At 32.1% G+C, this 27,600-nt stretch overlaps 1 protein-coding gene across 2 annotated transcripts in view; it reads right to left on the bottom strand.

Moving 5' to 3' along the window:
• Window positions 1-2,038: 2,038 nt before the first annotated feature.
• BBS4 (Bardet-Biedl syndrome 4) overlaps window positions 2,039-27,600 on the bottom strand; it is a 46,904-nt gene continuing 21,342 nt past the window's right edge. For both annotated transcript variants that reach the window (XM_088234825.1, XM_088234826.1), the window contains exons 7-10: window positions 26,857-26,979; window positions 21,895-22,066; window positions 12,766-12,962; window positions 2,039-2,384 (exon numbers count right to left, since the gene is read on the bottom strand). In XM_088234825.1, the coding sequence (XP_088090951.1) occupies window positions 2,232-2,384; window positions 12,766-12,962; window positions 21,895-22,066; window positions 26,857-26,979 (645 nt within the window). In that variant the 3' untranslated portion in view covers window positions 2,039-2,231. The remainder of the gene's footprint in view (window positions 2,385-12,765; window positions 12,963-21,894; window positions 22,067-26,856; window positions 26,980-27,600) is intronic.

Here is a 27,600-nt window from a genome sequence, read left to right as displayed (position 1 = left end):
ATAAATTCTAACAGCGAGCATTAATGCGAGATAGTCAAAAATATTTTGAGAAAGTCGCATTTCACGTGTATCGTGCCAATCCACCCGGCCCGGTAAAATTAGGGTGGTTCGATACTTATTTATTATTTTCAGTTTTTTGTCGCGGGTGACAACTTTGCTAAAGAGCATCTACTGAAGATTGGTCGGCCTCACGGTTTACTGGTTCGTGTGTTTACCTACCAATTAATGTACTGTCAGTTCCAGGATGCGGAACTAAGTTCGCACAGAGGCACTCCTCGCATGTTGGTCCAAGATCTTTCAATTTTCTAACCAAGGAACTACAAAACATCAAATCACTGGTACATTTAAAAGTAGGTTTGAGGTTTTGGATCAGCATGGAAGGAACAGATAGACACATTATTTAAAAAAATAATTAAAATTAAAAATAAATGCATTCTGCAAACAAATCATGTTATCGTAATATCAGCATATGTTAATTTAGTAATTTCTTTTCTTTTTATTTTCTTTTTTTCATGTTCATGTCATACTAAACATATATGCTATAAACTTTTTAATAATTAAAAAAGGAATGGCCCACGCTCAGACGCTAAAATCTTTGAGGGCATTTTTTCCAATAGATGTTATAACTTAATTTTAAGATGTATTTTTCCAAAGTGTATTTTTGTAATTATATTTCTTTGTAAATAATATGTGTATGATAAAATAAACAGATAAAAAATAAAATATAGTATTTATACATATACATTTTATTTGATTAATATGGTTACATAAAATGATACACGTTTAGTGTTTTTCTATTAAAATAAATAAACAAACAAACCATCGCGCTGTTTCTTCATAGGGGTAGGCAGATAGGATAGAATGCCATATCACTCTATCTTTGCATACAGACCTCGCTTCCTCTTCATTCATACATCTTCTCATGCACGCACGCCGATTATTCCTACTCTTGACATGTCCATCTTCAATTATTTGATGGACTTGATCGTGCCATGTCTTTCTCGGTCTTCCTCTTTTTTTGCGTCCATCAACATTCGCATCGTAGATCCTCTTAGCCGTTCTTACGCTGTCCATTCGCTCTACATTCACCAAACCAACGCAGCACGCCTTTCTTGATTCTGTCGATAATGCATGCCTCAGCCTTACACAGTTCACTGATCTCGACTTTTGTGCACCTATCATACATCGCTTTACCATACATAGGAATAAAGAAAAGACTATTGTATAATGTATTTGTATTTATATATAAAGTGTTTAATAATCTCATGCCAAAGTATTTTATAAGTGAAATTATATTAAATAGAAATGTACATAAATATAGGACAAGAAATAGAAATAGGATAAGACTACCACTTAAGAAAAAAACAAAATCACAAAATAGCTTAATGTATAAAGGGTTAAAACTGTATGGTGAGATGCCTGAAAGTATGAAGAATGAAAGAAAACTTGTTATGTTTATTGTAATAATGTAGTTATGTAAGAAATATTTAATAAGTATTTGTTATAATTGTAAATATATTAGTTAATATACAATGTAATATTAACTAACTTAAGTAAATAAATAAAATAAAATAAATACATTCGCCTAAGGGATCGCATTTCGATAGCATTTAACCTACTTTTATCATCATTTTTCAAATTCCATACTTCGCTCCCATACATTAGAGTTGGCACTAGAACTGCATTGTGAACTGCTAGATAAGCCTCCTCCGATAAACATTTGTTTGCCTAAGTAGATTTCAGTGCACCGTTCACCCTGTTCCCGGCACTCACCCTCCTTTCCAACCCTAGTAAAAATACATCCCATATACACCAATTCTTCTACCTGATTCAAATATCTCCGGACACACTGATTTCACATTTATTTATATTTTCATCCCTTTCAAAAACCATCATTTTCAATTTATTAACATTCATAAGCAAATCGCTTTTCTTGCATACATCGTAGCCTTTTTTTACCAAGAATTGGAGGTCTTCTTTGCTGCTAGCAAGAAGCACGGCATCATCTTCATACAGAAGTAATAATATTTTACATTCATTTAGTTAAAGCTGTAACTTTCTAGTGACCAACTGAAGTCTCGGTTTCGGCCAAAAATTTACCGAAACTTAGGCTCAGCCCAAACCTGCGGTCGATATGTATCGGCTTACGTTCGGCTGTACTCGGTGCATCTTATGGCGCGTGACTCTAAGTTCTCGTAAGCTTTTTTTTATTACTTTTCAAGGATCTTTACCTAAACTTCATCAGGATCTACGAAATCTTCTTGATCTTCTGCTGCAGTTTCTGATTCCATTATCATCGGCCCAGGACGACTCTCCTTAGTGTCCTGGTAAGATGACGTCCCAGGGTCTGTGAGAATCCTTAGTTTCACCAAAGCTTCGGAACACTGTAAAAATGTTAACTCATGTTTTGTTTAAATTCATATTAAAAAGCATCATGAATATATCAAGAAAGCATTCCGTAAAACTTAATCATCTTAAAACCCTCGGTTGAACTTAAGATATTTGTTATAAAAAATATATTTAAAAGTTTAAGATAATAAGGATATTCAGTGGTTATTTTATTTGTTGATTGACTATTTAACTTAGGCTTTTTTTTTAATTTTCATGGATCGTATCATCAGCGCTATGATTTTTCAAAGTTTTGTATTTCTGAAATTACTCCGCGCGACACGTCTCAAGTTCTATTCCGCTTTTGTCGGTCAGTTCTGCTAATTGGTTCGTTGACGGTAAGTAAACTGGAAATATTCCACAACTCTCTTATCATTGGTTGATTAATATGAACTATTGACGTCGTTCAAAGTAGTTAGTTTTTATTAAAATATTTTTAAATAGTTTTTTCGTATATTTTCAAGAAACTTTGCAGTATAATTTAATGATCTAATTTTTACCGCGCGTAAGAAAACATGTTTTAAATCCAATTTCCCGTAGGGCTGAAGTTCCTCATTAAACGACTAAACGTAGGCATATTGGTACTCACATAAAAACGAAATTTTGGAGTAAAATTTATTTAATAATTCATAGTAATAACCAAATTGATATTGAACAAAAAATTAATGAAAAAAAAAATTAAGGTTTTGTATGGAAAACAAAACAGGCTTTTAAAACAACACAAATTTTATTAATTTTTTTCTTTAATTCTGAGGTAAATTTTGCGTTAAAAATAAATAAAACATTAAAAATATTTAATAATATATATATAAAGTTATTTGTTTTTAACCATTTTTAAAATATAAGTATACCTTGATAAAGAAGCTTGTGTAGTTTTTAAACTGGTCGGTGGGAAAAATAAAAATAAGTGGTTAAAAACAAAGTTGTCTCATATTTATTTTATTATAATGAATAACCACAAAATTAGTGCTTCAAATATAAATTTTATTTTAAAATATTTTTGTTCATACCCTTATTTTTTTTTTCAATCACGAAGTAAGCTACAGTTTGCAGCAAAACAATGGGCCGGAGGTACCAGGTCGATAATTGCCAAATCGATATTATTTTGCATTGTAATTATTTTTATAATTTTATGAAATAAGAAAATTCTCACAAGTGAATATCCTGACAACACTAAGCATTTTTAGACTCTACCAATAACTTGTGATACTAACGTAAAGGGTTGTTACTTTCCATCACACTTAGCTTATTATGATTATAAACCGTCAACAAATAAGTGGAGTACATTAAATAATTTATTATCAATAAAGCCATCACACCTGATTTAATGATTGTAGGTCAAATCCCACTCACAGGACTTTTACAGTACCTTACCGTAGTAGAACTACTTACCCCATAACAAATTCATTATTGGGATTTGTAAATGGAGATACCTACGCAAATAAAACTGCCCCTTTTTTATTACAAAATGCGCACAAAAAACGTTTCCTCTTTTCGCTTTATTTTTATGGGTTTTTCGTGTTATTTATTTCGGCATCAAATTTAATGAATTAAAAAAAGAACAACATGGCACATTTAAATGGAAATAAAATCGCAATTTGCTCTACTTAATTAACCAAGTTGGCATACTTTTTTCAAAGCATATTGCCTGTGCTGAGAAACATATTATTATGCTCAATTATTTTTTTTACACACAGAGAATCGTGTTCTTAAGAACTTTTTTGTAACAAGTATTTTGTGTATGGTCACGGTGAAAGAAATAAGCGAAAGATCCAAAAAAATTGGTGGAGGCCTTCAAAATGTTGGCCTATAAACGAATCATAAGAATTTCCGGGAGATACCATTTTACAAATGAAGAGGTTCTCAGCAGGATAGTAAAAAACCAGGCACCTGTCAAAAACAGCATATCGGAAAGGCGTGCAGAAAGTAAAGGTCGTATGATGCCCCTCGACAGGCAGAATAAATCTTCAATAGACAAAATAAACTTTCGATAAAAATAATAACCCCTTAATGGATAAAATATTCCCTCGATAGGCAGAATAGCACTTTAATAGATAAAACAATCACATGATAGGCAGAAAAGCCCTATATAGGCAGAATTACTCCCCAATATACAAATGTAATAATTCCTCCATAGATGACTCCCGATAGTCAAAATATTCTCATAATAAGCAGAATAACCACTCGATAGGTAGAGTGAGTAACCCCTCCATAAGCAGAATAACCACTCGATAGGTAGAGTAACCCCTCCATAAGCAGAATAAACCTTCGACCGACAGAATAAGCCCAACTTGCCAGCAAACTTTGTGTGTTTTTTTCATCTCATGTAAAATTCGCTACAAAATTGAAACAAAGTTCTAAAACAACTTTTGGAAAAATCAAGAAAAAAACTCTGGTTTTTAATTATATTCGCTAACAAGATGCGACCTTATCGAATCTTTTTTACTTTATGAATAGATGTTGAAAAATGTATCTCGCGCGAAAAGCGAAGCAATTTAAAAACTTGTTATACCTACTTCCAAAGTAATTAAAAAGCTTTTAAGATATTTGACGAGTTACAAAGCCAGTCTCGAAGATGGCCAACTTATCTCTGTATTCACGAAACGTGCCATCCGTACAAAAATATTTGTTTTACAAGTAAGTCTAGAACTATCTCAATAAATAAATAAATTATTCAATAAAGGCTACGGAACGTAAAACTTTTATACCGCCTCGCTTATTCCAAAATATATTCAAGACACGAAATAGCGGTAAGGTTTTGTTTTAGTAGCGAAACTATGGTTTATTCACTTAAATTTTGAGAAAAAGTTTGCACAAAATGGTCTCCATGGACTCCATGGACTCAATGGAATTTACCGAACTTTCTATTGGTAATAATATCTTGTCAAAAACAGACGTCATTTTTTTACATTCGTGCTAATGCAACAATACTTAAATTTCACTAGAACCATTGTTCTAATGTGGTATTTCCCTAATTTAGCGAATAGGGAAATATCACATTTGTGTCTGTCAACTGTCCAGTATAAAAAAAAAGTTGAAAAGTATTAGTAGCATAAAAAATCATTTTAAATTTGTAATTTTGAATTCCCGAAAAAACAGTCATTCCATCGGCCACGCGCCCAATACGTCACGGTTCATGTTTATTTGTTCCTGCAGTGGTTCCTGCAATTGAACTTTGTGTAGAATAATTTCAAGAATCTTGACGTCACAACAACCAAGGGCCAAATACATCGCGTTTTTCTACTAACATATTTTTATTAAATTTCTTTTTTACATTTATATATGAAAACATTTCTCCACAATATCCATATTGATTTTGAAAATACAATTAATTATTCTAAATCCATTTCATATGTTTCTATCGGTAATCGTATTATGTGATATTTCCCTAGTGTTGAAAATTACTTAAAAAATCAGTGTTTAGTTCGCTAAACGTATGGAACTCTTCGTGAAATTATGAATTTACTGCGTCATTAGTTTGGCGACAACATTATTTACAGAAATTTAATGGTCCTTTTAATTGGCCTCCAGGATGCTGTGATTTGATACCGTTGGATAATTTATTATGGTGCTACGGCCGATTCAACACGCACCATTTTTTAAATAACGCCGGATTTGTTGAAAAAATTGGACCGACAGAATGCGCTACCTAATAGGGAAGTATCACTTTTTTAAATTTTTTTAAAGAAATAAAGGTGTATGAAATAAAGTCAAGTACAAAAAAAAATCTCCAAATTTTTATATCTTTATATATATAATTCCTCTGTATGTGTGGTGTCACTGAACTCCTCCTAAACGGCTTAACCGATTTACGTGCGGTTTTCAGAGAAATATAGATCTTTGCGCTGTGCGTGTTCGTAGATATTAAAATCTTCAATCTAATACATATGTAAATAAGAAGTAAGGAGCATAAAATGTTTTATTCGGTGATTTATCGAGGAGAATGCATTTGCAAAAAAATGGAAAGATGTTGTTTTTTGTCTATAAAAAAATTTTTTTTTGAATGTTTAAAAATAGCATTTATTTTTTGTGGATCTTAATCAGATTCTTTCTTTAAATTCCTTATAATTTCTACCCATTTATTTATTTTCACTGGATTTTCGGTAATACTAAAATAAGTACACCCCTCTGTTGGTGAGAAGACCGGAGTTTGACGTTTGCAAAAATAATGCCATATTTGAAAAAACATTTATTTTATGTTTTGGAATTCAACCATAAACAAGTACCTAGGTACCTACTTAAATTCAATATAATGTAACAATTTTTAGTTTTGGAATTTAATCACAAACAAGTACCTACTTAAGCAGGCAAGCCAACGTTCGGGAAGGACAACGCATGTTGGGTCCGCTAGTATATATATAAAAATATTACAAAAATTGTAATTTTGAATTCCCGCAAAAACTGTGATTTTATTGTCCACGCCCCTAACACGTCACAATTCATGTTTATTTGTTTCTGCAATTTGTGTAGAACAATATCACGAATCTTGACGTCACAACAACCAAGGCCAAACACGTCGCGTTTTAATACGAACGTATTTTAATTGAATTTCTTTTTTACATTTATATATGAAAACCTTTCTTCACAATATCCATATTGATTTTGAAAATAAAATTACTTATTCTAAATTAATTTCATATATTTTTATCGGCATTAGTAGTATGTGATATTTCTCTATTGCTCGGGGAAAATATTGGCTAGGTATCACGTTCAATGAATAAATGCGTATTTTTAGTACTTACGAACGCAATAAAAATAAAATAATTCCGACAAGTATTTGCTTATTTTATTTCAACTAAAGTTGTATCACGATTGAACAATACCTGGGGTGATATTCAAAACGCTCTCGTGGCCGTAGAAAGAGCTTTTATCTCGCGTATTTACATACAAAATACCTGAGATAAAAGTGTTTTCTACGGCAGCGAGAGCGATTGAAATATCACCCCCGGGCCGGTATTCCGAACGCAATTATAGCGCGTTTGTACGTAATAAATAGGTTATAGCGCGTCGTCCGCACGGGCGCACATCTAAAACAGAACTTTTATTTATTTATTCTTTTTTTTCACATTATAAACAATGATTAATAAAAAAAATAAAGTGACCTCACTGGGGCTACACGTGCCGAGGACATTAAACAATATACTTTTTTTACATTGGCCGTAAGCTTGAAATATTGTTACCAATACAATCTAAAAGTAAACAATGTGTTTAACATTTGAATAAATTTATTTAAAGACGCAAAGTTTTCTAGAAATCTAATTGTCAATTTCTAGAATACTTTTGTCAAAACCCTTTGGAGTAATGAATAAAAGATTTTAAACTTAACTTCGCTCATCGAATACTTAAATTAAATATATCTACTTCTGCACAATATTTTCTCGTGATTCAATTTAGCAGAAAAAAACATAAAAATATCAATTCAATTATTTGACGCTTTGCTCAGAAATTTTACATTCAATTTGAAAGATAAATTTCATTACTTAAATATTATTACATCTAATAAATTCTGCCTGAAGTTCACCTTCGCAAATTCCTATTAAATTTGTACTTCTACAATAAAGCATTTTAATCGATAGAAGTAGAAAAGTTTTCATCAATTCAATCTCAATATTTGAATACTAGTATAGTTAATTATTCTTAATGAACTTAAGTCAAGTTTATTTCTGATAATATATAACAACAATTTGTTAAGTCTGATGACAAAACCAGGTCGCTGGTGAACAATTTTAAACAATATTTTGAGTATTTCCAAAACTTTATAGACTAGGACTGGATTCAACTCCCTGGGGAGCTGTTAATATAAACATATTTCAACAGAAGTTAAGACCATTTTAGAGAAGGTAATATAGAAGTCTAGGCATCTACAGGGCTTATGAACTGTCATTGGCTCGTTTAAGTGGCCACTTTACACACAGTGTAGCATTCACCATTCTGACCATATTTGAAAATCTATATTCCTTCAATTCTTTTATCGGTTGATGTTAAAGAGCTGATACTTTTGTTTATGCGGGTGAGATTCATCTAATTGAATTATTTCACCAACATACTAGGCAAAGCCTAAAAAAAATTTCAATTTCCTTACTTCTTCATGGATTAGGTGAATTTATCAACAATATTTTGAGTTTGTCCAAATGTTTGTAGACAAGGACTGGATTCAACTCCCTGGAGAGCTGTTAATATTAACATATTACAACAGAGACGAAGAACATTTCAGAGAAGGTAATATAGAAGTATATGCATCTACAGGGCTTATGACCTGTCATTGGCTGGTTTAAGTGGGCACTTTACACGCCGTGTAACATTCACCATTATGCCCATATTTGAACATCTATATTCCTTCAATTCTGTTCTGTTTGTTTCAGTTGATGTTTGTGAAATTAAAGAACTAAAAACTTTTATTTCTGCGTGCAAGATTCATCTAATTGAATTATTTCACCTACATTCAAGTCATAAGCCCTGTAGATGCCTAGACTTCTATATTACCTTTTCTAACATGTTCATCATCTCTGTTGTTATATGTTAATAACAATTTTAAATTAAAAAGTAAACAGAACTACAAAATATGTTTTACTAATAAGAAAATTTAATTTAATTTAGTTTTTTTTTATTAATCAATATACTTAGGAGCAAACCCGAAAAATACATTTTTAATTTTGATGTATCGTATTATCAGCTCTATGATTATTTACAGTTTTAAAATTACTCCGCACGTGACGTCACAAGTTTTCTTTGGTGAGTTCTATAAATCTATCACAACACTATATCATTGGTTGTTTTGGAAGAACTAGTGACGTCGTTCAAAGTATGTAAGTACGTTTTCATTAAAACTAATGTTATTCTGTTTTTAATACATTTTAAAAAAACTTCACCGTAATTTTTACTGTGCGTAAGAAAACATTTTACATATCCAATTTCCAGTAATAATAATAATAATAATATTTGGCTGATTTATATAGAGCCATTTTTGTAAAAAATCCCCTCAAAGGCGCTTTACAATTGTATATCTAAACTTACATTTTAACTTAAGTTAACTTTAACTTAAGTGATACATTATATTTCTTGATTTATAATTGAGGGTATGATAGTTTAAAGAAATGGGATTTTAGTTGGGATCTGAACTGACTGGGACTGTCGATGATTCGTAAGTTTGAAGGGAATTGGTTCCAGGCAGAGGGGCCGGCGGCGGCAAAAGCACGATCTCCAAATCTAGTGTTTGGGGAGCGCCGGATTTCAACAAGTTTTCCTCTTCCTGAATCAAATGCTGACCTAAGAGTAGATTTTCTTTTACATGTATTTTCCCTTACACAAAGGTCCGATAGGTATTTTGGAGCCATTTCATGAAGGGATTTGAATACTGTCCAGCAAAGCTTGTATTTTATTCTCTCTGGGCTTTTTAACCAGTGCAAATCTCGAAGATGTTGTGAGATGTGAGAATATTTTGCATTGAACTTCCTCGTTGTAATTGAAATGCAATTCCTCCAGGAAATGTTAGTAGGGATACTAAAATACTAAGAAATCCCATAAATAAAAAGATTTAACAGAGATTTTTTTCTCTCTTTTTTAAATTAAATGTAAACCAAATGTTTGAGTTTGCAGTCAACCATATTGATTATACCTAAAAATATATAAAATTGTATAAGGGTATTAAAAGGAAACTTAGAAATCTCCACCAAAAACGGAAAATACGAGTAAGTTATTGATGCCAAAATAAACTATAAATAAAAACCTACCTACCTAAATAATAGCATAATTCAAAATTGTCTCTAAATCTTGCAAAAACAGATTTTAATTTTACTACTTGACACTGCGTTATATATTCTTTAGTTATAAGCATTATTAACGAAGCATATTTAAAAATCTCGCAATTCTTTTTTCAAAGTTATTCACAAATATCTCAGAAACTCCTTCAATGGAGATTTCTAAGTTTGCTTTTAGTACCCTCATATTTTGAATGATACCTTATTCAAGCTTTGAATGTATAAGGCGACGTTCTGAATTAAAACGTATTTTTTAATTACAAGCATTTTTTAATTAATGAGTTAATACAATTAAAATACTTTATTTAAGAGAACTAGATTTCTGCGGCCTGATTCTAAGTTTTCGATAATTTAACACGAGCTTGTGTTAACAGGGGGGGCTATTATGAACATGAACCACTCTCGCGGCACGAGAAAACAGTTTTTTCTCGTGTATTTTGTATGTAAATACACGAGATAATACGGCCACGAGAGCGTTTGTAATACCGGTCCAGAATACCTATTTGAATTTACGTTCGAAGTAAATCACGGCCGTGTTAATTTCAGTTTTAACTTGCGATACCATCAGCATCTAGGTATACCGTAAGATTTTTTGGTTTTTCTGCAAATTTGCAGAGAAATGTCGTTTTTGTGATCAACACTATTTTCATAAGATTACAGTTTACTGTTTGAAAGCAGCCTGGCTGTTTTCAGCAGAGCATGGAGTTGACCTTACCGCATCCGATACGTATAATGAGTTAGAAACTAGCTTAAATATATCTTCTCTTCAAGACCGTCGAAATAAATCCGACCTTCTAGTCCTATTTAAAATTCTCAACTCACTCTTTGATGCGCCTGAACTACTGAGCTCAATAAAATTAAATATCTTAACTAGAAATCTCAGACAAAACTTACACTTTCATACCGATAACCATAGAACTAACTATGGTTTTCATTCCCCTAAGCCCAGATTTGTTAGGTCTGCCAACAAACATACCAGTCTTGATTTCTTTAATAACAAGTTGTCTTATTTTAAACGATCACTGAATCAAATTAAATTTTAAACACCTCACTCCCGCTTTCACTCCCGCCAAGTCTACTATATACCATTGTGTCTTTCTACTTTCCTATTAAATAATTTTCTTAAAATTAATTGTAAAAATATGACCTTAAAAATATGACCTTGAAAATGCCCATTGGGTGGATATATAAATGAATAAATAAATCCGATAATACCAATATCTCATTTTTCCCAAATTGTGGGCTTAGAAATGTACAAATTAGAAGAATGAAGTACGTGGGCACAGTCTCCTGCCATTAAAAACAAACTATGACAAACATGAACTAGTCACAACTCAGATTCGTAATAATTCCCACCCATAGAATTAAGAATAGTCCAGAAACCGCATACGCACATCAAACAGAAGGCGACTCAACTACTCATAACTGAGTAGGTTTACGTTTTGACCCATTAGTTTCTTTGTAGACGTCGCTCAGTAAACAACGCCTGATTTGATTTCAACTATGACGTGTTGTGTCCAATTAAAGTGTACAAAATACTGATAGGATCTTAAAGAAACAGGATGCAATCACATTTCATGTGTAATTAGCAAATGAATGTGTAAGTAGCAAATTCATTACATAAAAAATTGATTATTTTTCCATCTGTCAGATTGTCAAAGAAACAAAATGGACATTTCGTTAGTGTTGCCAGGGTAGTAAATATTTTTACCCTACTTTGCTTGTATAATGAGAGAACTAATGAAAATTGGACCTCGGATAAAACAACTCTGTGGTAGACATTTGACCGACATTATCTTCAAAACATCAAATATTATTTAATATGATATAAAAATATCCTTTTTATGTAAAATAAAATTTGTTTAATATTTTAAGTTTAAAGTTCATTAATTCAATTACTCTTATTAAATGACCCTTTACTTATCTACTCTGTTGTGTCAATCATTATTTCCGCGTGCATAATACAATTTTAGAGATATTAACAGATTGCTTTTTTTACCTTACATTTGTGTTATGATTTTTTTTTCCCATCAAGCAACATTACGCTGCGACCTCGCGAATGCGCGCGGCAAAAGAAGGGCATAGTGGGGGAATTATTGGACACAGTCCGATGTATTTATACATATTTACCGCAACAAATCGGTTTCTTAGAACAGGCATTTGCCCATATAGGAACCGATTGCAACATTAGGAATACTAATATTTCTGGCTTGCCGACCCTTCATATACCGAGCCTACTCCTAGTACAAGCAGAATTTGCCAGAGTGTTTTTTGTGCCATTTTTGTAACAATGTATGTATAAACTAATAAATAAATAAAATTATTCAAATATGATTCTACGCTTCTTCTGGACTATTCTTAATTCTATGTTCCCATCGTTAGAATTATCAAAATTGTTACTGATTTTGATTAAAAAAATATCAAAAAAATTGCTTAAGTTAATTTTACTTTGTTTGAAAACAATTGTTGGCGAAAGCGCTCGTTGGTCAAATAAAAAAAGGAAAACTGAACAAAGAAACTTTAGTAATATTTTTTTACCAAAATAATCCATTATGGAGTTTTATCAATAAATATCTACAAAAGGCATTAACATCCATGATTGAAATGGTACTTTTCTTACATCCTTTTCAACGATTGCCATCTTGGCGGCCAGCTCCTCGGCTACAGAAAGGTGATACTTGGCCTGCTCCAGCTGCTTGGCGGAGATGAGGAACAAGGAATAGTTGATGCGGACCATGATATCGTCAGGGTCGAGGAGCACAGCTTGCTCGTATGCCTTCATTGCATTTTCATGGTCTTCCAAGTGGTCGAGAGTTACTAAAAACAAACGTTAAAATAAAATTATTAAGAATCTGAGTCATATGTCCACCATCTATCAACGCAATAAGTAACAAGAAATTTATTTATTTATGGGGTATTTCATGATTATTTTGATTTGTAAGATGTTTTGAATGTAATGTATTCCTCACTTGGAAAATCCCGTGACGTGGAATATATTTTGCAAGTTTTTTTGTACAGTTTGTTTACGTTATAAGTATACAAACATGCACAAAAAATATTTGGCACACATGATCATAATTTCTTTTGGAATTGGAATATTATGATAAGTCACGTATCTTTTTTTTTTCGGAAGCGTTGATGTTTCGTTTTTTATTATTGAAATAAAAGACGAGTAATATATTAATTCACAAATTCAGAATATGCCAGTTTCCCGGTTTCATCGCTTCGGCGACATCTTCAAGACCAGTCTCGTTTTTGGATACGTTTATTATGCGGATTAAAGTTTTACTCGTCTTTTATTTCTGTAATAAATTAAAATGAACTTCCATCAAGAATTTTAAATTTTTTTTTTTTTTTTAAGAAAAAGAAATATTTGCATTCTTATGATTTACCCAAATATTTCATTTTTAGTGCCATTTTCAACGAGTTGTAAATAACTCACGATTAGAAAATGGAAATAAAGTTGGAGTAGAGTGGGATTCGAACCACGGACCGTTGGTCCGTGAGTCCGAGACACTAGCCACAGGACCACAATCCAATTCAGTGTTCAAACGTAAATGTTGTAGATGTTTGGTTTTGGTAAAAATAAATCAAGGATTTTTTGCCATACGCTGTTTTTATTTTTGGTGCCAATTGTAAATCGTCAGTTGTCGCTCGAGTTACGAGGGTCATCAACAAAATAATATTACAAAGACCTCTGAGGCCGCGGGAATTTTTTGTTCCAAAGCAGTGTAGGGGGGATTCTAACGGTCAATTTATTTGGTCGCGCGTGTTTGTCGGCCATTTTTTTTATTCGCAGTATTTTTTTCCGATTACCTTTTTACTAAATTGAAAGAGATTTTAGGTGGAAAACGCTTTTCCAACGATTAGAAGGTAGAAGAAGCAGTGAAGAAGCAAATTAAACAACTGGCGACGGATTTCTGACATTGGCATACGAAAACTGGTGCTCCGTCTACAAAAATGTCTCGATATCGATGGCGATTACGATGAAAATAGTTAATTATATTTGCGAATTATCCTGTGAATTTTAATTAAATACAAGGATTTTTCGATCCTACATAAATGTTTTAACCTTATTAGATTAGATTAACCCCGTATTATACGTTTTGTTTTTTTTTATTAATATATAGTATACCAGTAGCATAGTAATACGCTTTCGTAAACTTAGGAAATAGTTATGATGACCGTCGTTTTGAGTACATATTCCGTAAACATATTTATTTTTATTTTAAGTATAGTTTTAATTACTCGTTTTTGAGTAACTTTGAGAATATCTCGCGATGTTTTAAAAGTCTATAAAATATGAATATTTGAGATAGGTAGATGCAAAATGGATTGTCAGTCAGCCAGCCTAATTGTGAATTAATAACTAAACTAATCAAAATTTCTCCACAGATACCTCCCTTTCCTGTTAAGGTTTCTCATGGTTCCCTTAACACTTGGACGAATGTCGGAAAGCGAAACTAGCCCATGAAAACAGAGGTTATAGGTACACAAAACACAAACACGCAAAATGACTCACATAAAAACGAACACAAATAACAAAATACATAACACAAACAAGTATAGTCGCATTCGGGGGCGCCGACACATGTATTTGTGTTAGTGCTTTTGATGTGATTGTAAACTAATTGACAGTACACAAACACTTACACGTAAAATCATACACAAAGCACTAACACTAAAAACAGCACAAATATATCACCTTGATAAATAATAAGCAAGGGAAAAACAATGCAACACAACCAAGAAAAAAAAAAAAAAAAAAAAAATTGTGAATTAATAAGTTTTATTTTTTTCATTTGTTTTATTAATTAAATACGAGTTTTAAAACAATTAAGGTTTTTTACAAAAACGATATAACTGAAATTGAAACGTTTTCTTATTACAAACAAAAAACATGATGTATTAAAAACTAATTAAAAAGTTGGATTGTTTTAAACACAATATTCTAAAACATGTTTTTTTTTATATTTAGCAATACTGTGTTTAAAATAATCTAAATGTCTCATTAATTTTTAATGGAGATTTTTTTTCCAGATATGAGAAAATATTCCAATTTTAGTTATCTTGTTTTTGTTAAAAAAAAAAACCTCTTAAATCGTTATTATTTTTTTAATATTTTTAATATCAACACAACTGTGGTGTAAATTAACTAATTAAATCATTTATCACTCTGAATGTAAAGTTTTCGGTATGCAGAGAAACGTGTACAAAATGATCCCTCGAGAACGTGTGTGCGTAAAAAAATATTATCTGTCTGATCTAAGGCAAGTCATTTTTAAACATCATATAAAGTTGTAATACAGCATATTATTTAAACCGCACAAACAATATTATAAAATAATACCTATCTCCTTTATTATTTGTATGTCAGTTCATTAATATTTTAGTTGTTTTATTAGTAACAATAACTCCTGAATGATCCTGTGAAATGATCCTCAAGGGATCTTTTTGTACAAGTGGTGGGACAAAATAATCATTTGGTAGGGTTTTGCTAAAATTAGTATAAAAATAACATGTTAAATAATAACACAATTTGATGAATTGTGGTAGATAGAAAAATGATTACACTTTTTTAAACTAGTCGAATTATTAAAAAAAATGACATTTTGATCATTTTGAACACGTTTCCCCTACTCTAATAAGTAAAAAAATATTTTCTTAGTTAAGTGTCCTTGGCGCTTACACCAGAGCGGACCTTTGTTGTATTTAAAAAAAAAACTAGACCAATTGTTTAATCAAACGAACGTGAAATAACTTCTTAAGTATAAAAGATAAAAAAATATTGGAAATATCAAAATTTTTCAAATAATTATTTTAGTAGACAGAGAATAAAAAAATGCTTTTTTAAATCCACAGGAGTTAATTCAGGTCTGAAAGGGTTAACTGAGACAATATTGTTATGTGATGTTCACAATATCGTAGGTACTCGTAGTTGGACAGACCGTAATCTCATACAAGCAAATTTGGATTATATAACCCAAATGGGTATTTGATGGAATTTTCATGGATGTAATAATCCTTGTGGCTGTCAAGAGTATAATTAACAGACACGTCAAGGATCATCGCGTTATGTACATCATTTGATAGATTGAGCATTTCTGTGAACTATATTTTAATAATAATAATAAAAATACTTAATTAGTTTCATTTCACTTTAATTCACAATTTTCACCACTGACCGGGTTCCGTCGTGACCGACATCGTCAGACTGGTGCAATAAAATACAAGCAATGACACTATTCCATTAGAATTAAATGCCGGAAATTTCCCTTTAGAGAATCATATAACTACCTTCCGACTCGAGGACATGGTTTTCGAAGGAAATACAATCTAGCACTGCGGTCTCTGTTAACTAACTAACTAACTAACCATCACGCCATTTCCCCGGAGGGGTAGGCAGAGAGGATAGAACGCCACACCACTCTGTCCTGGCACACTTCCTTTGCTTCCTTCACATTCATACATCTTCTCATGCACGCACGTCGATTATTCCGACTTTTCACATGACCACTTTCAAGAATTTGTTGTACTTGATCATGCACTACATAAATACATTTAATTCAAATACATTTTTACTATAAAACTTCATAAAGTTATACATTTTGTTTTTTTTAAATATAAATTCACACAGTTTTTAAATTATTATAATTTTTATTTCTTTGTAATTTAAATCCGTTTATTCCCATAATTATTTAAATTCATAATTGACAACCCCTGTTTGCAATAGGGATATATCACCCTTTTTTTACATTTTTAAAGTAACAAGGGTCTATGAAATACTGTCCAGTAAAAAAAACCCCTAATAATTATATACACTATAAAAATAAAAAATTCTTCACGATTTGTTTAAAAACAGTATATTTCTTTCTAAATGTCATTTTTAGTGTGCAGTTTAAAAAGTGAACGTTCAATTTAAGGCTATTTTGTACTAAAGCTGAATTGTTTTATTTAAAATGGATGTTTTGAGTGTGCAAGTATCTCAAAAACCTAAAAAGAGGGTTGTTAATGAGTATAAAAAATTAAAAAATAAGATTTGCAAAGTAAAAGGATTGACTCATGGCATATTAGTCAAGCCTGAATCATCGGATTTGTATAATATGAAAGATTCCTTGAAACGGTTCAAAAATGAAACGATTTTTATGTTTTCATTTCATATTGCCTACATTTTACAATATCAACAGCAAAGAAAATCATGTGTCATTAGAAATTGAGAAGTTTTATTGCTCTCCTGTTAAATTTCATGTTTGTGACATTTGTTGTTATTCCGCCAAGGTATTCATTTATAATTTAAATAAAAAAACATAAGTTTAAAAAAACATATTAAGGCCTTGTTCCAAGACATGGTTATATCGACCTAAAACAAGTTACATGTTTGTAAATTACTATCAGCATAGATTTTTTTTTAAAATTTATTTTTAATAATATCTATTTACAAATATTAGATAAACAAATCAGTATATTCTTGAGATATTTTGACAAAACAAATAATTATTTGTAATTGTATCCATTACTATTTTTAGCAGTGATGCTGGATTACAACAGCTCGAATCTCGTGGTCAAATTTTTGATTGATTTCTGGAAGTATACGAGTATATAATCCAAATATACTGAAAGAGATCAGTTTGTATGTGACCAATAATTATACTAGAGCTAGATATTATGCACTGTTTTACGCACCCAGAAGCCGTACGAACGCAAATCAGAATTTGCCAATTAATAGGGCAATTCGCTCACTGAAGACGGCTTCTGCGGATAATTTGGACCTTTTTTTCTGAACATATAGGCAGTTTAGCAGCTATCCGCTTTTTAACTTTCACTTTTTTTTATATTTTTAATTTTTATTTAATGCACAAAATACACAATTTTACATAGACACAATTATATGTTTTTTATGTCCCGACTTGTTAGAAAATTCCGTGTTAAGTCGGGACTCTTCGATATATAAATCAAAAATATTGATTGACATATTAAAACAATATACAGGTAATCAAAAAAAATATGCAAAATAATCAAAACAATATACAAAATATACAAAATAATAATAGAAAAATAAAAATAATAAAAATTTATAATACATGTCGAAAATGGAATCAAAAGTTATATAATAATACGTATGACAGTGATGACATACACATATACGATATACGTATATGGATAATAATGAAAACAGCAGCGATGTTATGCATTTATTCCCGAAGCAATCTCATACAGTGGTCTCTACCCCTCGATACAATCTGGTTATGGATCTTCATCTTAAATATAGACGTTGTTTTGGAGAACTTAATATGTTCATCCAAGACGTTGAACACTCTTGGAGCTATATATGAAAAGTGTCTCCGAGCAAACATCGTACGCGTTCTCGGTATTAAGTAGTTTAGGTTACGCGAAAACCTCGTACGGGCATTCTGTTGGGACCTCCTTCCGTTACTGTACATTATATGTACAGTCTGCATTACGTGATAGGTTAAACAGCTCGTAATGTAATGCAAACTACAATTGTCAAATGAATAAACTGTGGGGATTTTTATTTTATTTTGTTCTTTAAAAAAAAATTTCTTCTTAAATAATTAACTAAAAATTATTTTATGTGACTTATTTTCAACAAAACAATTTTATTTTTATTTTTTTTATATAAAGTTTATATTTGAAGCACTAACTTTGTGGTTAATCACAAACACAAAGTCCATAAATATAATAAATCTGGAATATACTAATTAAATTGTAATGATTGCGATTCAATCTACATTGGAAAAACTAAAATAAACCTTAATATTAGAGTAAAAGAACACTTAAGATGCTTAAATAATAATAATTTTTCTGAATTCGCAAATCATCTGATAGAAAATAATCACAACTTCAATAAAGACACTGGATTAAAAGTACTTCATGTTGAAAATAAAATATTAAAATTAGACAACTTAGAAATCTTAGAAATTAAAAAAGCGATTCAAAATAAGAAAACAATAATTAATAACCAAATAAACAATATTTCTTTTAGTCCTCTCCTGGCTTATTTCGAAAATAATGATATCAAATTACCACCCGTGTAAGAAAAAACCACTTGATTTATTGGGTCCACGTGTAGTATTTAGTGAACATGATAGAAATAAAATAAAAAGGAATCAATTCATTAGTTACGTAAACCTTGACAAAGAAGCTTGTTTGCTTCGAAACCGGTCGGTGAAAAATAAAAATTAGTGGTTAAAAACAAAGTTGTTTTACTTATTTTTTTTTTATTTTTTACATTTTAAAGCATACAAACAGAATGAAATAATAAGAAAAATCCCACATAGCCTGTTTGTGGGTTTACGTGATTTTATCAATTTTACGTCACAGCACATACACAAAAAAAAAACACAGTTTCATTATTTTCATATATGAAACAAAATATAAACCTAAAAGTTAAAATGAAAACTCAATGATTTCCAAAAAATAGTATGTCTATTAAATTCTTGCAATTTGTTTGTGAAGAATTTACTATCTAGAGATGGTAGACGATGTTTAGTGAGGATTGTATATATATTTTTCATTTTAGTAAGACGGCATTTTAGTAGTAAAATGTTATTGTAGTAATATGAATATTCTTGCAATTTCTGAGTGATTCAAGATTGTGATACCGTCTTGCGAGATATATGTTGAAGCTTATGTATGCATAATATACCTCGGCAAATAGAAGGGAATGACTTATTTTTGTTAACTTTCAACAAGTATTATTGTCTTGTTGTATTTTTACTGAATTCGGTAAAATCCAAAATTCATAAAAATAAAATAAAAAACGGTTATTTGTAATCCAACTTAAAGTCGAGACGAAGAAGTATCTGGTAATTAGTAATTAGTAAATGATTCATTTTGATAATCGTATTGGAATATTATCAGCATCTCGGATTTTGAAAACCGGGGAATCTTTTCTCACAAGTATATTTACATTTCTTGTCCATATGAACGTGTAACCATATGCTTTTGTGGCTTTAGAAAACCAGAGCAGTTGTTTATTAGCTAGAGTTAGTTTATCATTAATGTATATTTATTCCTTAGATTCACTGTGAATCCTTGGCAGTTATATATTCTTTATTTTTTTTTTGTTAATATTTTTTTTCTTCGTCTCTTTTGAGTTAAATTGAATTGTTGCATGTTTTTTTAGTATGGATTGAAAGAATAATCGACGATATATTTTTTTTCATCATGTGTCCATAATCGAATTTTATTGATAATCGTTTTATCTAGACTTTGGGATTTTCATCTCTTTCCAGTTGGGCTCCTTCAATTTCAACAGTGGTATTAAGAGCGATTGGTTCAATCTGATTACGACGAAATTTCATATTTTTATTTTCTTTAATTTGATTTCATCATTTTTTTCAAATTCAACATTTTTTTTAAAATCTAATGATTCGCTGAAAGTTTCGAAGGTTTCCATACGATTTTTTTCATCCCGTCCCATCTTTCATTATCAATTTTATTTTTATTTATTATTTCTTCGTACCCATTCCCAACTCTTTAAATTTCGATTTGTAGCATTGTTATCAAATTTGAAATGTCCACGGTACTTTGAGATGTTTGAGTTCAGTTTTTTTCATCTCGTTTTTAGGAGCAATTTTTTTACTGGTTTAATTTATGTTATGAAAAAGTAATTAATTTAACATAAACTATGTTCGCTTGAGTTTGAAACATTGACATCCGCCGACTGCTTCTTAAAACATTCTTGAATATCGACTTTTTATGTACTACGTACATCAAAACTGTCAAATATATTGCATTTGCAAATTGACAAATTAGACAGTAAAAAGAGGATTATAAACTCTCAAGAAACATAATAATAGATCTCACTCAGGTCGTTCTTCATTTGCATATGACACACACATTTAGAGTTGTTATTTTAATCACTAAAACATTACAAATGTTAACTTTTTATTCATTTTAGGAGCTAAAAAAACACCGTACCCGCACACGAAAAGTATTTTTTTGTGAAAAGACATTTCAATACTCTTGGCACATTAAAATGGCAATTAAAACATTTTTCATAATTTTGAGACAGGTCTAAGTTCAAAGATGGAGCAAATATCAACATGGTAAGTTCTTGAATGTCTTAAGTTCTTCTTCATATTTAATTTACCAAAAAGAGAAATAAATGTACCAGAACGAACATTGAGATATAATATATGTATATGCAGATGACACTCCATACATATCCGAGCTAAAAAGTCGTCCCCAAAGGAAAGGAAATTACCAGCGAAGGGAGCAAGTGTCGCATGTCATATCACGTCGAATTTGGCAAGTAAAACACGTAGTACAGTAAAAAGCACTGACTGTTTACATCGGTCTACTGTAAATTCCATTCAGTATGTCGCTCCCTTTCGCATACGCATCACTTTTGTTTATCGTTTCACTATACGCCCGACTAACTGAGCAGGACAGAGACAGGAGATAGCTCACGACTGGTAACATATTAATAGAACGTTTTAGAATAGAACATTAAAATAGCTATTTTAAATGTGCTATTTGTGTGTTGCAGTTCCATCAAGAAATTTAATATCAGTAGAGAAACTGAATATATTATGTATTCCACAAGTGATACCTGCAGCATGGCAAGATAAATTTTAGATCCAGAAACATATTATAAGACTTTTCTCTTTAAATAAAGCTGCAGTTTTGTAAATAAAAGTACTTCAAAAATCTAGTCTAATGCAATTTGAATATAATTAGGGTATAAATTGTAAAAAAAAATTGGGTAAATTTGAAAACTTACTAGCCATCACCATGTACGTGCACGCCGTGCCCCCGCGCAGGTTGAGGGCCGCGCACAAGAAGTGGAAGGCGGAGGCGTACTGCGCGCACGCCGCGTGCACCAGCCCCAAGTTGTGCAGCACGCGCGCGCTCAGCGGGCTCAGGCACGCGGCGCGCTTCAGGCAGCTCACCGCCTGAGAACGTGACCGGCGTGATCGAGACGTGAGTGGGACGTGACTAACACATGCCCAGGACGTGTACGGAATGTGACTCACGCGTAAGAAACATACTTTTCATTAAAACATCATTCAAAATACATTGTTTTCAACTGCAAACTGTTTATTTTTAAATAAATATGTAGGTATAACCGCAAATATATACATGGTGTTCTTCAAACCTTGTCACACCCGAAACCCCGACGATGAGTATGGGCAAGAAGACATATTAGCATATTTAAAAAAATATTTATAACAAAGATTTTTTTTTAATAAAATATTTAAAAAAACAAATGGTTGCTTACTTCTGCAGGGAAGAACTGAGGGGAGCGCAGTGCAGTATCAGACTTCCCCTTCCTCCTCTTCGTTTCTTCCCTGCAGAAGTAAGCAACCATTTGCTTTTTTGAAATTATCTTTTTTAAATTTTTTTCCTTCTAAAAAAAATACTTTGATGTGCCAATCTGTCTTTTTGCTCATACTGATCATCGTGATTTCAGATGTGACAAGTTTTAGTGAGCATCCTGTATATTTAAAAAAATGTAAATAAATAAATATGATACATTAGATTTATTTCTTTTGAATACAACGTACATATTTTTATTACTGGACAGAGAGAACCTGAAACGAAATATTCATATCCAAACTATAAATTTGTTTGGATATGAGTAAAAAATAAAGATAATATCATAAATATAAAAAAGTAACATAAATATTTTTTAAACGCCCTTTAAAAGCCGAAATTTCCTCGCGAAATATTTTGTCAGAAAACATTTATAGTTTTCTGTGAAAATCGTATTTCTAAATTGTATTTCTCTAAGAGCACTATTAGGATAATAAGCGCTTAGGAGGGTTCTTCTAAGAACTCCTGGGCCGCGATTATGAACGGCTATCTTCATCGGTATATACTAAGACGGTATAAACTAATATCGATATTTATGTATAAAAATGTGTATATTTGTAGGAAAATTCAAAGTATCTTTGTCGGAATCCGGTAATTGAACATGTTTAGAAAAAAAATTGTAAACATATTCTATTTTTCATACGGAAAACTTAATTTTACTTTGTGGATAAAATTGAAGATAAATTTTTAATTCCCATCAGAATACGTACCCTGGTACCAAAGTAATTACATGTTCGGTTTCGAGGAAAATCGAGGAATTTCGAGGAAATCAACTCAATAATTTCCACTTAATCTGTTGTGATCTGTGATAATCCTTCCCAATAGAACAAATTTAATGGCGTTTTGAAAATATAAACGTTGAAAGCATTGATCATAATAGCATCATGAAAGTCCGCATTCTAGTACCAAAATCTATTTTCTCTTTCGCATTTTTTACAGCATTCGAATAAATAAGTTGTTTTGATTTTATCGCCGTAAGAATTTTAAATTTAAAAACTGACAATGGAAAACGAAACATATCGATTTCTCCATACTCGTTTCCGAGCCGGTGTAGTCTGACAAGGATGGATACAAAGGCAATAGAGGAAAAAAATGCAATGAAATAATCCTAAAAAAATATGTTAAAAATAAATAATATATGAAAGGAAGATGACGTGGTACAGTGCCGATTATAATTTAGGAAAATAGTGAAACTCCCTACACTTCTCTCGTCTCCCTCTGTTTCCATGAAAACCTATTTACGTTTATAGCTAAAATATTTCCAAAAATATATATTGTGTTGTTTCTATCAAAATGTAAGAGTTGCTTATCACAACGGCCTTAAAATATTTGTCTTTGGTTGTATGCAGTAGGCGACCTACCTACGCCTACGGTTTGATCCTCTATTTTTTTTTTATTCATTTATTCATAACCGCGTCCATAGAGCTTTTACACACAAGTGATAAAATACATGTACATACATAAACAAAACGCATTAAAATAAATATGGCAGAAAGACATAAAGTACACACATCAAAAGATGAAATGTTGAATAAGATATTTTTACAACTGAATTTGTTGCAACAGAGAGGGAAAACGTTTTTGAGAAGGGAATATGGAAATCTAGGTATTAACAGGGCTTGTGACCTGTTATTGGCTAGTTTAAATGGCCACTTTACACACTGTTTAACATTGACCATTTTGTCCATGTTTGAACGTCCATTTTTCATCAATTTTCCAATCTGTTGATTTAACGAATCAAGAGGAGGACGATGGAGGTCTGGCAGAGTAGATGGGACGCAGCGATCGCGGGAAGGTGGACATACTCGGCTACGGCGGCCTCCGTGGTGTAGTGGTCAAGACGCTTGATTCACGCACGGAAGGTTCCGGGTTCGATTCCCGGTGAGAACACAAAAATTAAAATGTGATTTTTCTCAAGCCTGGGTGCTCTGTGATGTAATTCACCACTGTAATTAGGCCTCCTGGCCTGTTGTGGTGCAAAAAAAAAATGTAAAAATGTAAATGTAAATACTAATTTTTCTCGGACATCTCGATGAGACTGAAGTTAGGTACAAGTTGATTGAACCACAACATAGTTCATATGCTATCAGGACACGGAGAGTTTAGCGCAAAAGTTTTGATTGGGTCTAGTGCATTGTGCAGCGTGTGCTCCGTCAAACAGCGTCCCATATTATGTGTGACTGCCCACTTCTGGACGCGGAGAGGGGACATGATGGTTTGTAGTCTGAGCAATGTGCCGAGACCTGTTTGGTGTACCAATCTAATGGCAAATAGGAGCAACTTGAGGGCATTTTCTGCATTTGTGGAGGGGTGGATTCAAAGGCGGGACCTCTTGGGGGCCCCTCGATCTCGACCGAGATAACCCCCGGGCCTACTGCGCCTGTAGATAACGCATAGATCCTTGCTGGTCGAGGTGCGGAACTCGTGTCTGTGCCGTCTTTGTCCCGATCTATGGGAAGGTGGGGGTAATTAATCCTTTACTAAACAGGAATCACCGGACGTGTCTGGGGCTTGAGGTTTTTGATTGCGGGTGCCCCTGTCAGTGGACATCTTTTGCTGAGGACTTCCCTGGGCACGGAATATACGTCGTCTTTATTGCTTTCGCTTAATAAGGAAAAATCCTTCAATAATTACAGTTTGAGTAGGTATGAGTGGTGGCAAAAGTTGGTTTTCAACCAGTAGTCTTTGGGTAAGTCTACTGCTTTTGGGTGCGCTGCCGGTGACAGGCCTTGGGTGCCACCTGGAGGCGTTCTGGTGCTCCAGAGAGTAGTAACTAACGTTTCCTATCACTGTCAACATAAAGGGGTTTGAAATGGGTGAAGGATTTATACTTATTTTATTTATTCTTCCCCTTGTCCATACCTTGTAGACGATGAGGGGGGGGGGTTTTAGAGCGACAGTTAAAGGGACATTGAAAGTTGTAAATGTAAATATTTGTTCGCGCTTTTCCTTACTGAATTTGGTTAGTAAAGGATGAAATATAATCAATTCGTAATGAAAAAAAAAATCGTGCTTGTATGAGTGAATCCGAAGAAAGACATTAAGTCTTTAAAACGGATTATGCTAATGCGGTCCATGCGCTTTGTAGCTGCAAGACATGCTGTAACCTAGTTCCTATATGTTTATATTGAAATATATAATAATTAGAAAGGAGGAACTAGAATCTCAATCGTTCATGCACTCTGTAGCTGCAAGACGTGCAGGGATACTTATTTATTAGCGCCCTTGAGGTGATGTTCACAAAAACTACGCCATATAAATTATCCAACTATAAATAAAGTACCCACTTACTTAAACTAGGCAATGGCAGGTTTTCAAAATTGAAACGTTTATTATCTCAGAGTAATAATGCGCCAAGCTATAGAGGAGCCCAAACGTAGAAAAACCATTATATGACTATTGGGTATTAAGTTAGCTACAGTTCTCAGCAAAACAATACGCCGTACTCAGGTCAAGAATTGCTAAATGGATATTAATTTGCATTGTAAATATTTTTTAATATGTACCTGCGTAGTTATTATTGCAGGGTTATTCAAATTTATTTTTTAATAATTTGCCTATATTTGTTTTATAAAACTGAAAACACATGTGTGTGTTTATTTTTTTATTTATTAATTCATTTTATTCACAATATGCTAATGTTACATTTATTGAGACATAAATCCCAACTCCATGGAACAGAAGTCCTGTGTTGAGTTTGTTTGTTTGTCCGTCACATCTCCGAAACGGCGAGTCATACGTTCTGAAATTTGGACACGTCATTTTAGATGCGATTTCAAGGTTAACATTGCTATTTTCGAGTAAAATTTGAATCGACCTCTATTTGATAAAAACTCAAACTTTATATGGATTCCTAGTTCGGCCCCGACACACTGCCCGTAATCAACTGTCATTATCAACAGTAAACATACTTTAATTCACATTTTTTTCTCCTAAATTGAGAAAAAATAGTATCTGAATTAAATATGGTGATATAAGGAAAGTCGGGACAATAAATACCAAAAATTAATGTAAATCGTGGGAAAATATTCGAAATCAATTACGTGTGAAAACTGACTCCTTTAACACCTTTGACGCTCCTACTGCTGCAACCAAACACACTGCAATTCACCATAGTCGATTTTTATTTTATATAACGTGAATATCCCAGTTATTTACAAACAAAGCCAAGCACAGCTACAAAAGCATCCGATCGAATCGTCATGTTTATGTTGTCAAATAAAACAAAATGGCCACCAATTGGTAGCTAACCAACAAACCAGCATCGCTTGCGTTCTATGAAACATAGTGATAGAGCTTCTCTATAAGTGCACGCATTATTAGTCTGAGTTTATTATATATAATTGAAATAAAAAATGTATCTACTTACGGCGACATACTTCTGTTTCCCAAAGAAGCACATTCCGATATTGTTCCACAAGGCAGGACTGTCGGGAGTCTGCTGAGCGGCGATCTTGTACCTCGAGAGGGCGACATCAAAATCACGGTGGCTCTAACGTGTTCAACAAAATACACATAAGTAAATACATTTTTTGTAAATATTTCAACAGAATGGAGGACTCATTTTTTAAAACACTTTTTTTATGAAATAGGTACATCATATTGAAACATAAATATAATTTGATCTTAAAAATTCAGACAATCCAACTGTGACAGTTCAACATATTTATAGTTAACGTTAAGAAATACTGCATTTAGTCAAAAGTATTTACTCATAATAGGGAAATATCACTTTTTTACATTTTTAAATTAATAAAAGTCTATGAAATATTACGTCGAATGTAACCCCGGTAGGTCAATGAAAAAATGATTTATGCTTCTAACATTTTTTTTACAGATTCGATAGAAAAGTTTAATATATACAAACACGCGCAGCGCTAAGATCTACATTTCGCTGAAAATCGCACGTAAATCAGTTAAGCCGTTTAGGAGGAGTTCAGTGACATCACACGTACAGAAGAATTACAAATATAAAGATCAAGATAGATGTGTATGACGACATGAAGTTATAAAAACATTGGTCTATTTTAGTTTCGATAACAAAACTAATTTGTTACTTTTTATAACGTTGCACGATGATTCAATAAAAAAAAAACTATGGCAGTGAACTTTT

This window comes from Micrasema longulum, unplaced genomic scaffold (genome assembly GCF_059751315.1).
Source record: "Micrasema longulum isolate JH-2025_06_02 unplaced genomic scaffold, ASM5975131v1 h1tg001292l, whole genome shotgun sequence".
NCBI classification, from domain to species: Eukaryota; Metazoa; Arthropoda; class Insecta; order Trichoptera; family Brachycentridae; genus Micrasema; species Micrasema longulum.
Note: the sequence above shows the minus strand (reverse complement) of the source record. Positions and strands in the feature narration are given on the sequence as shown.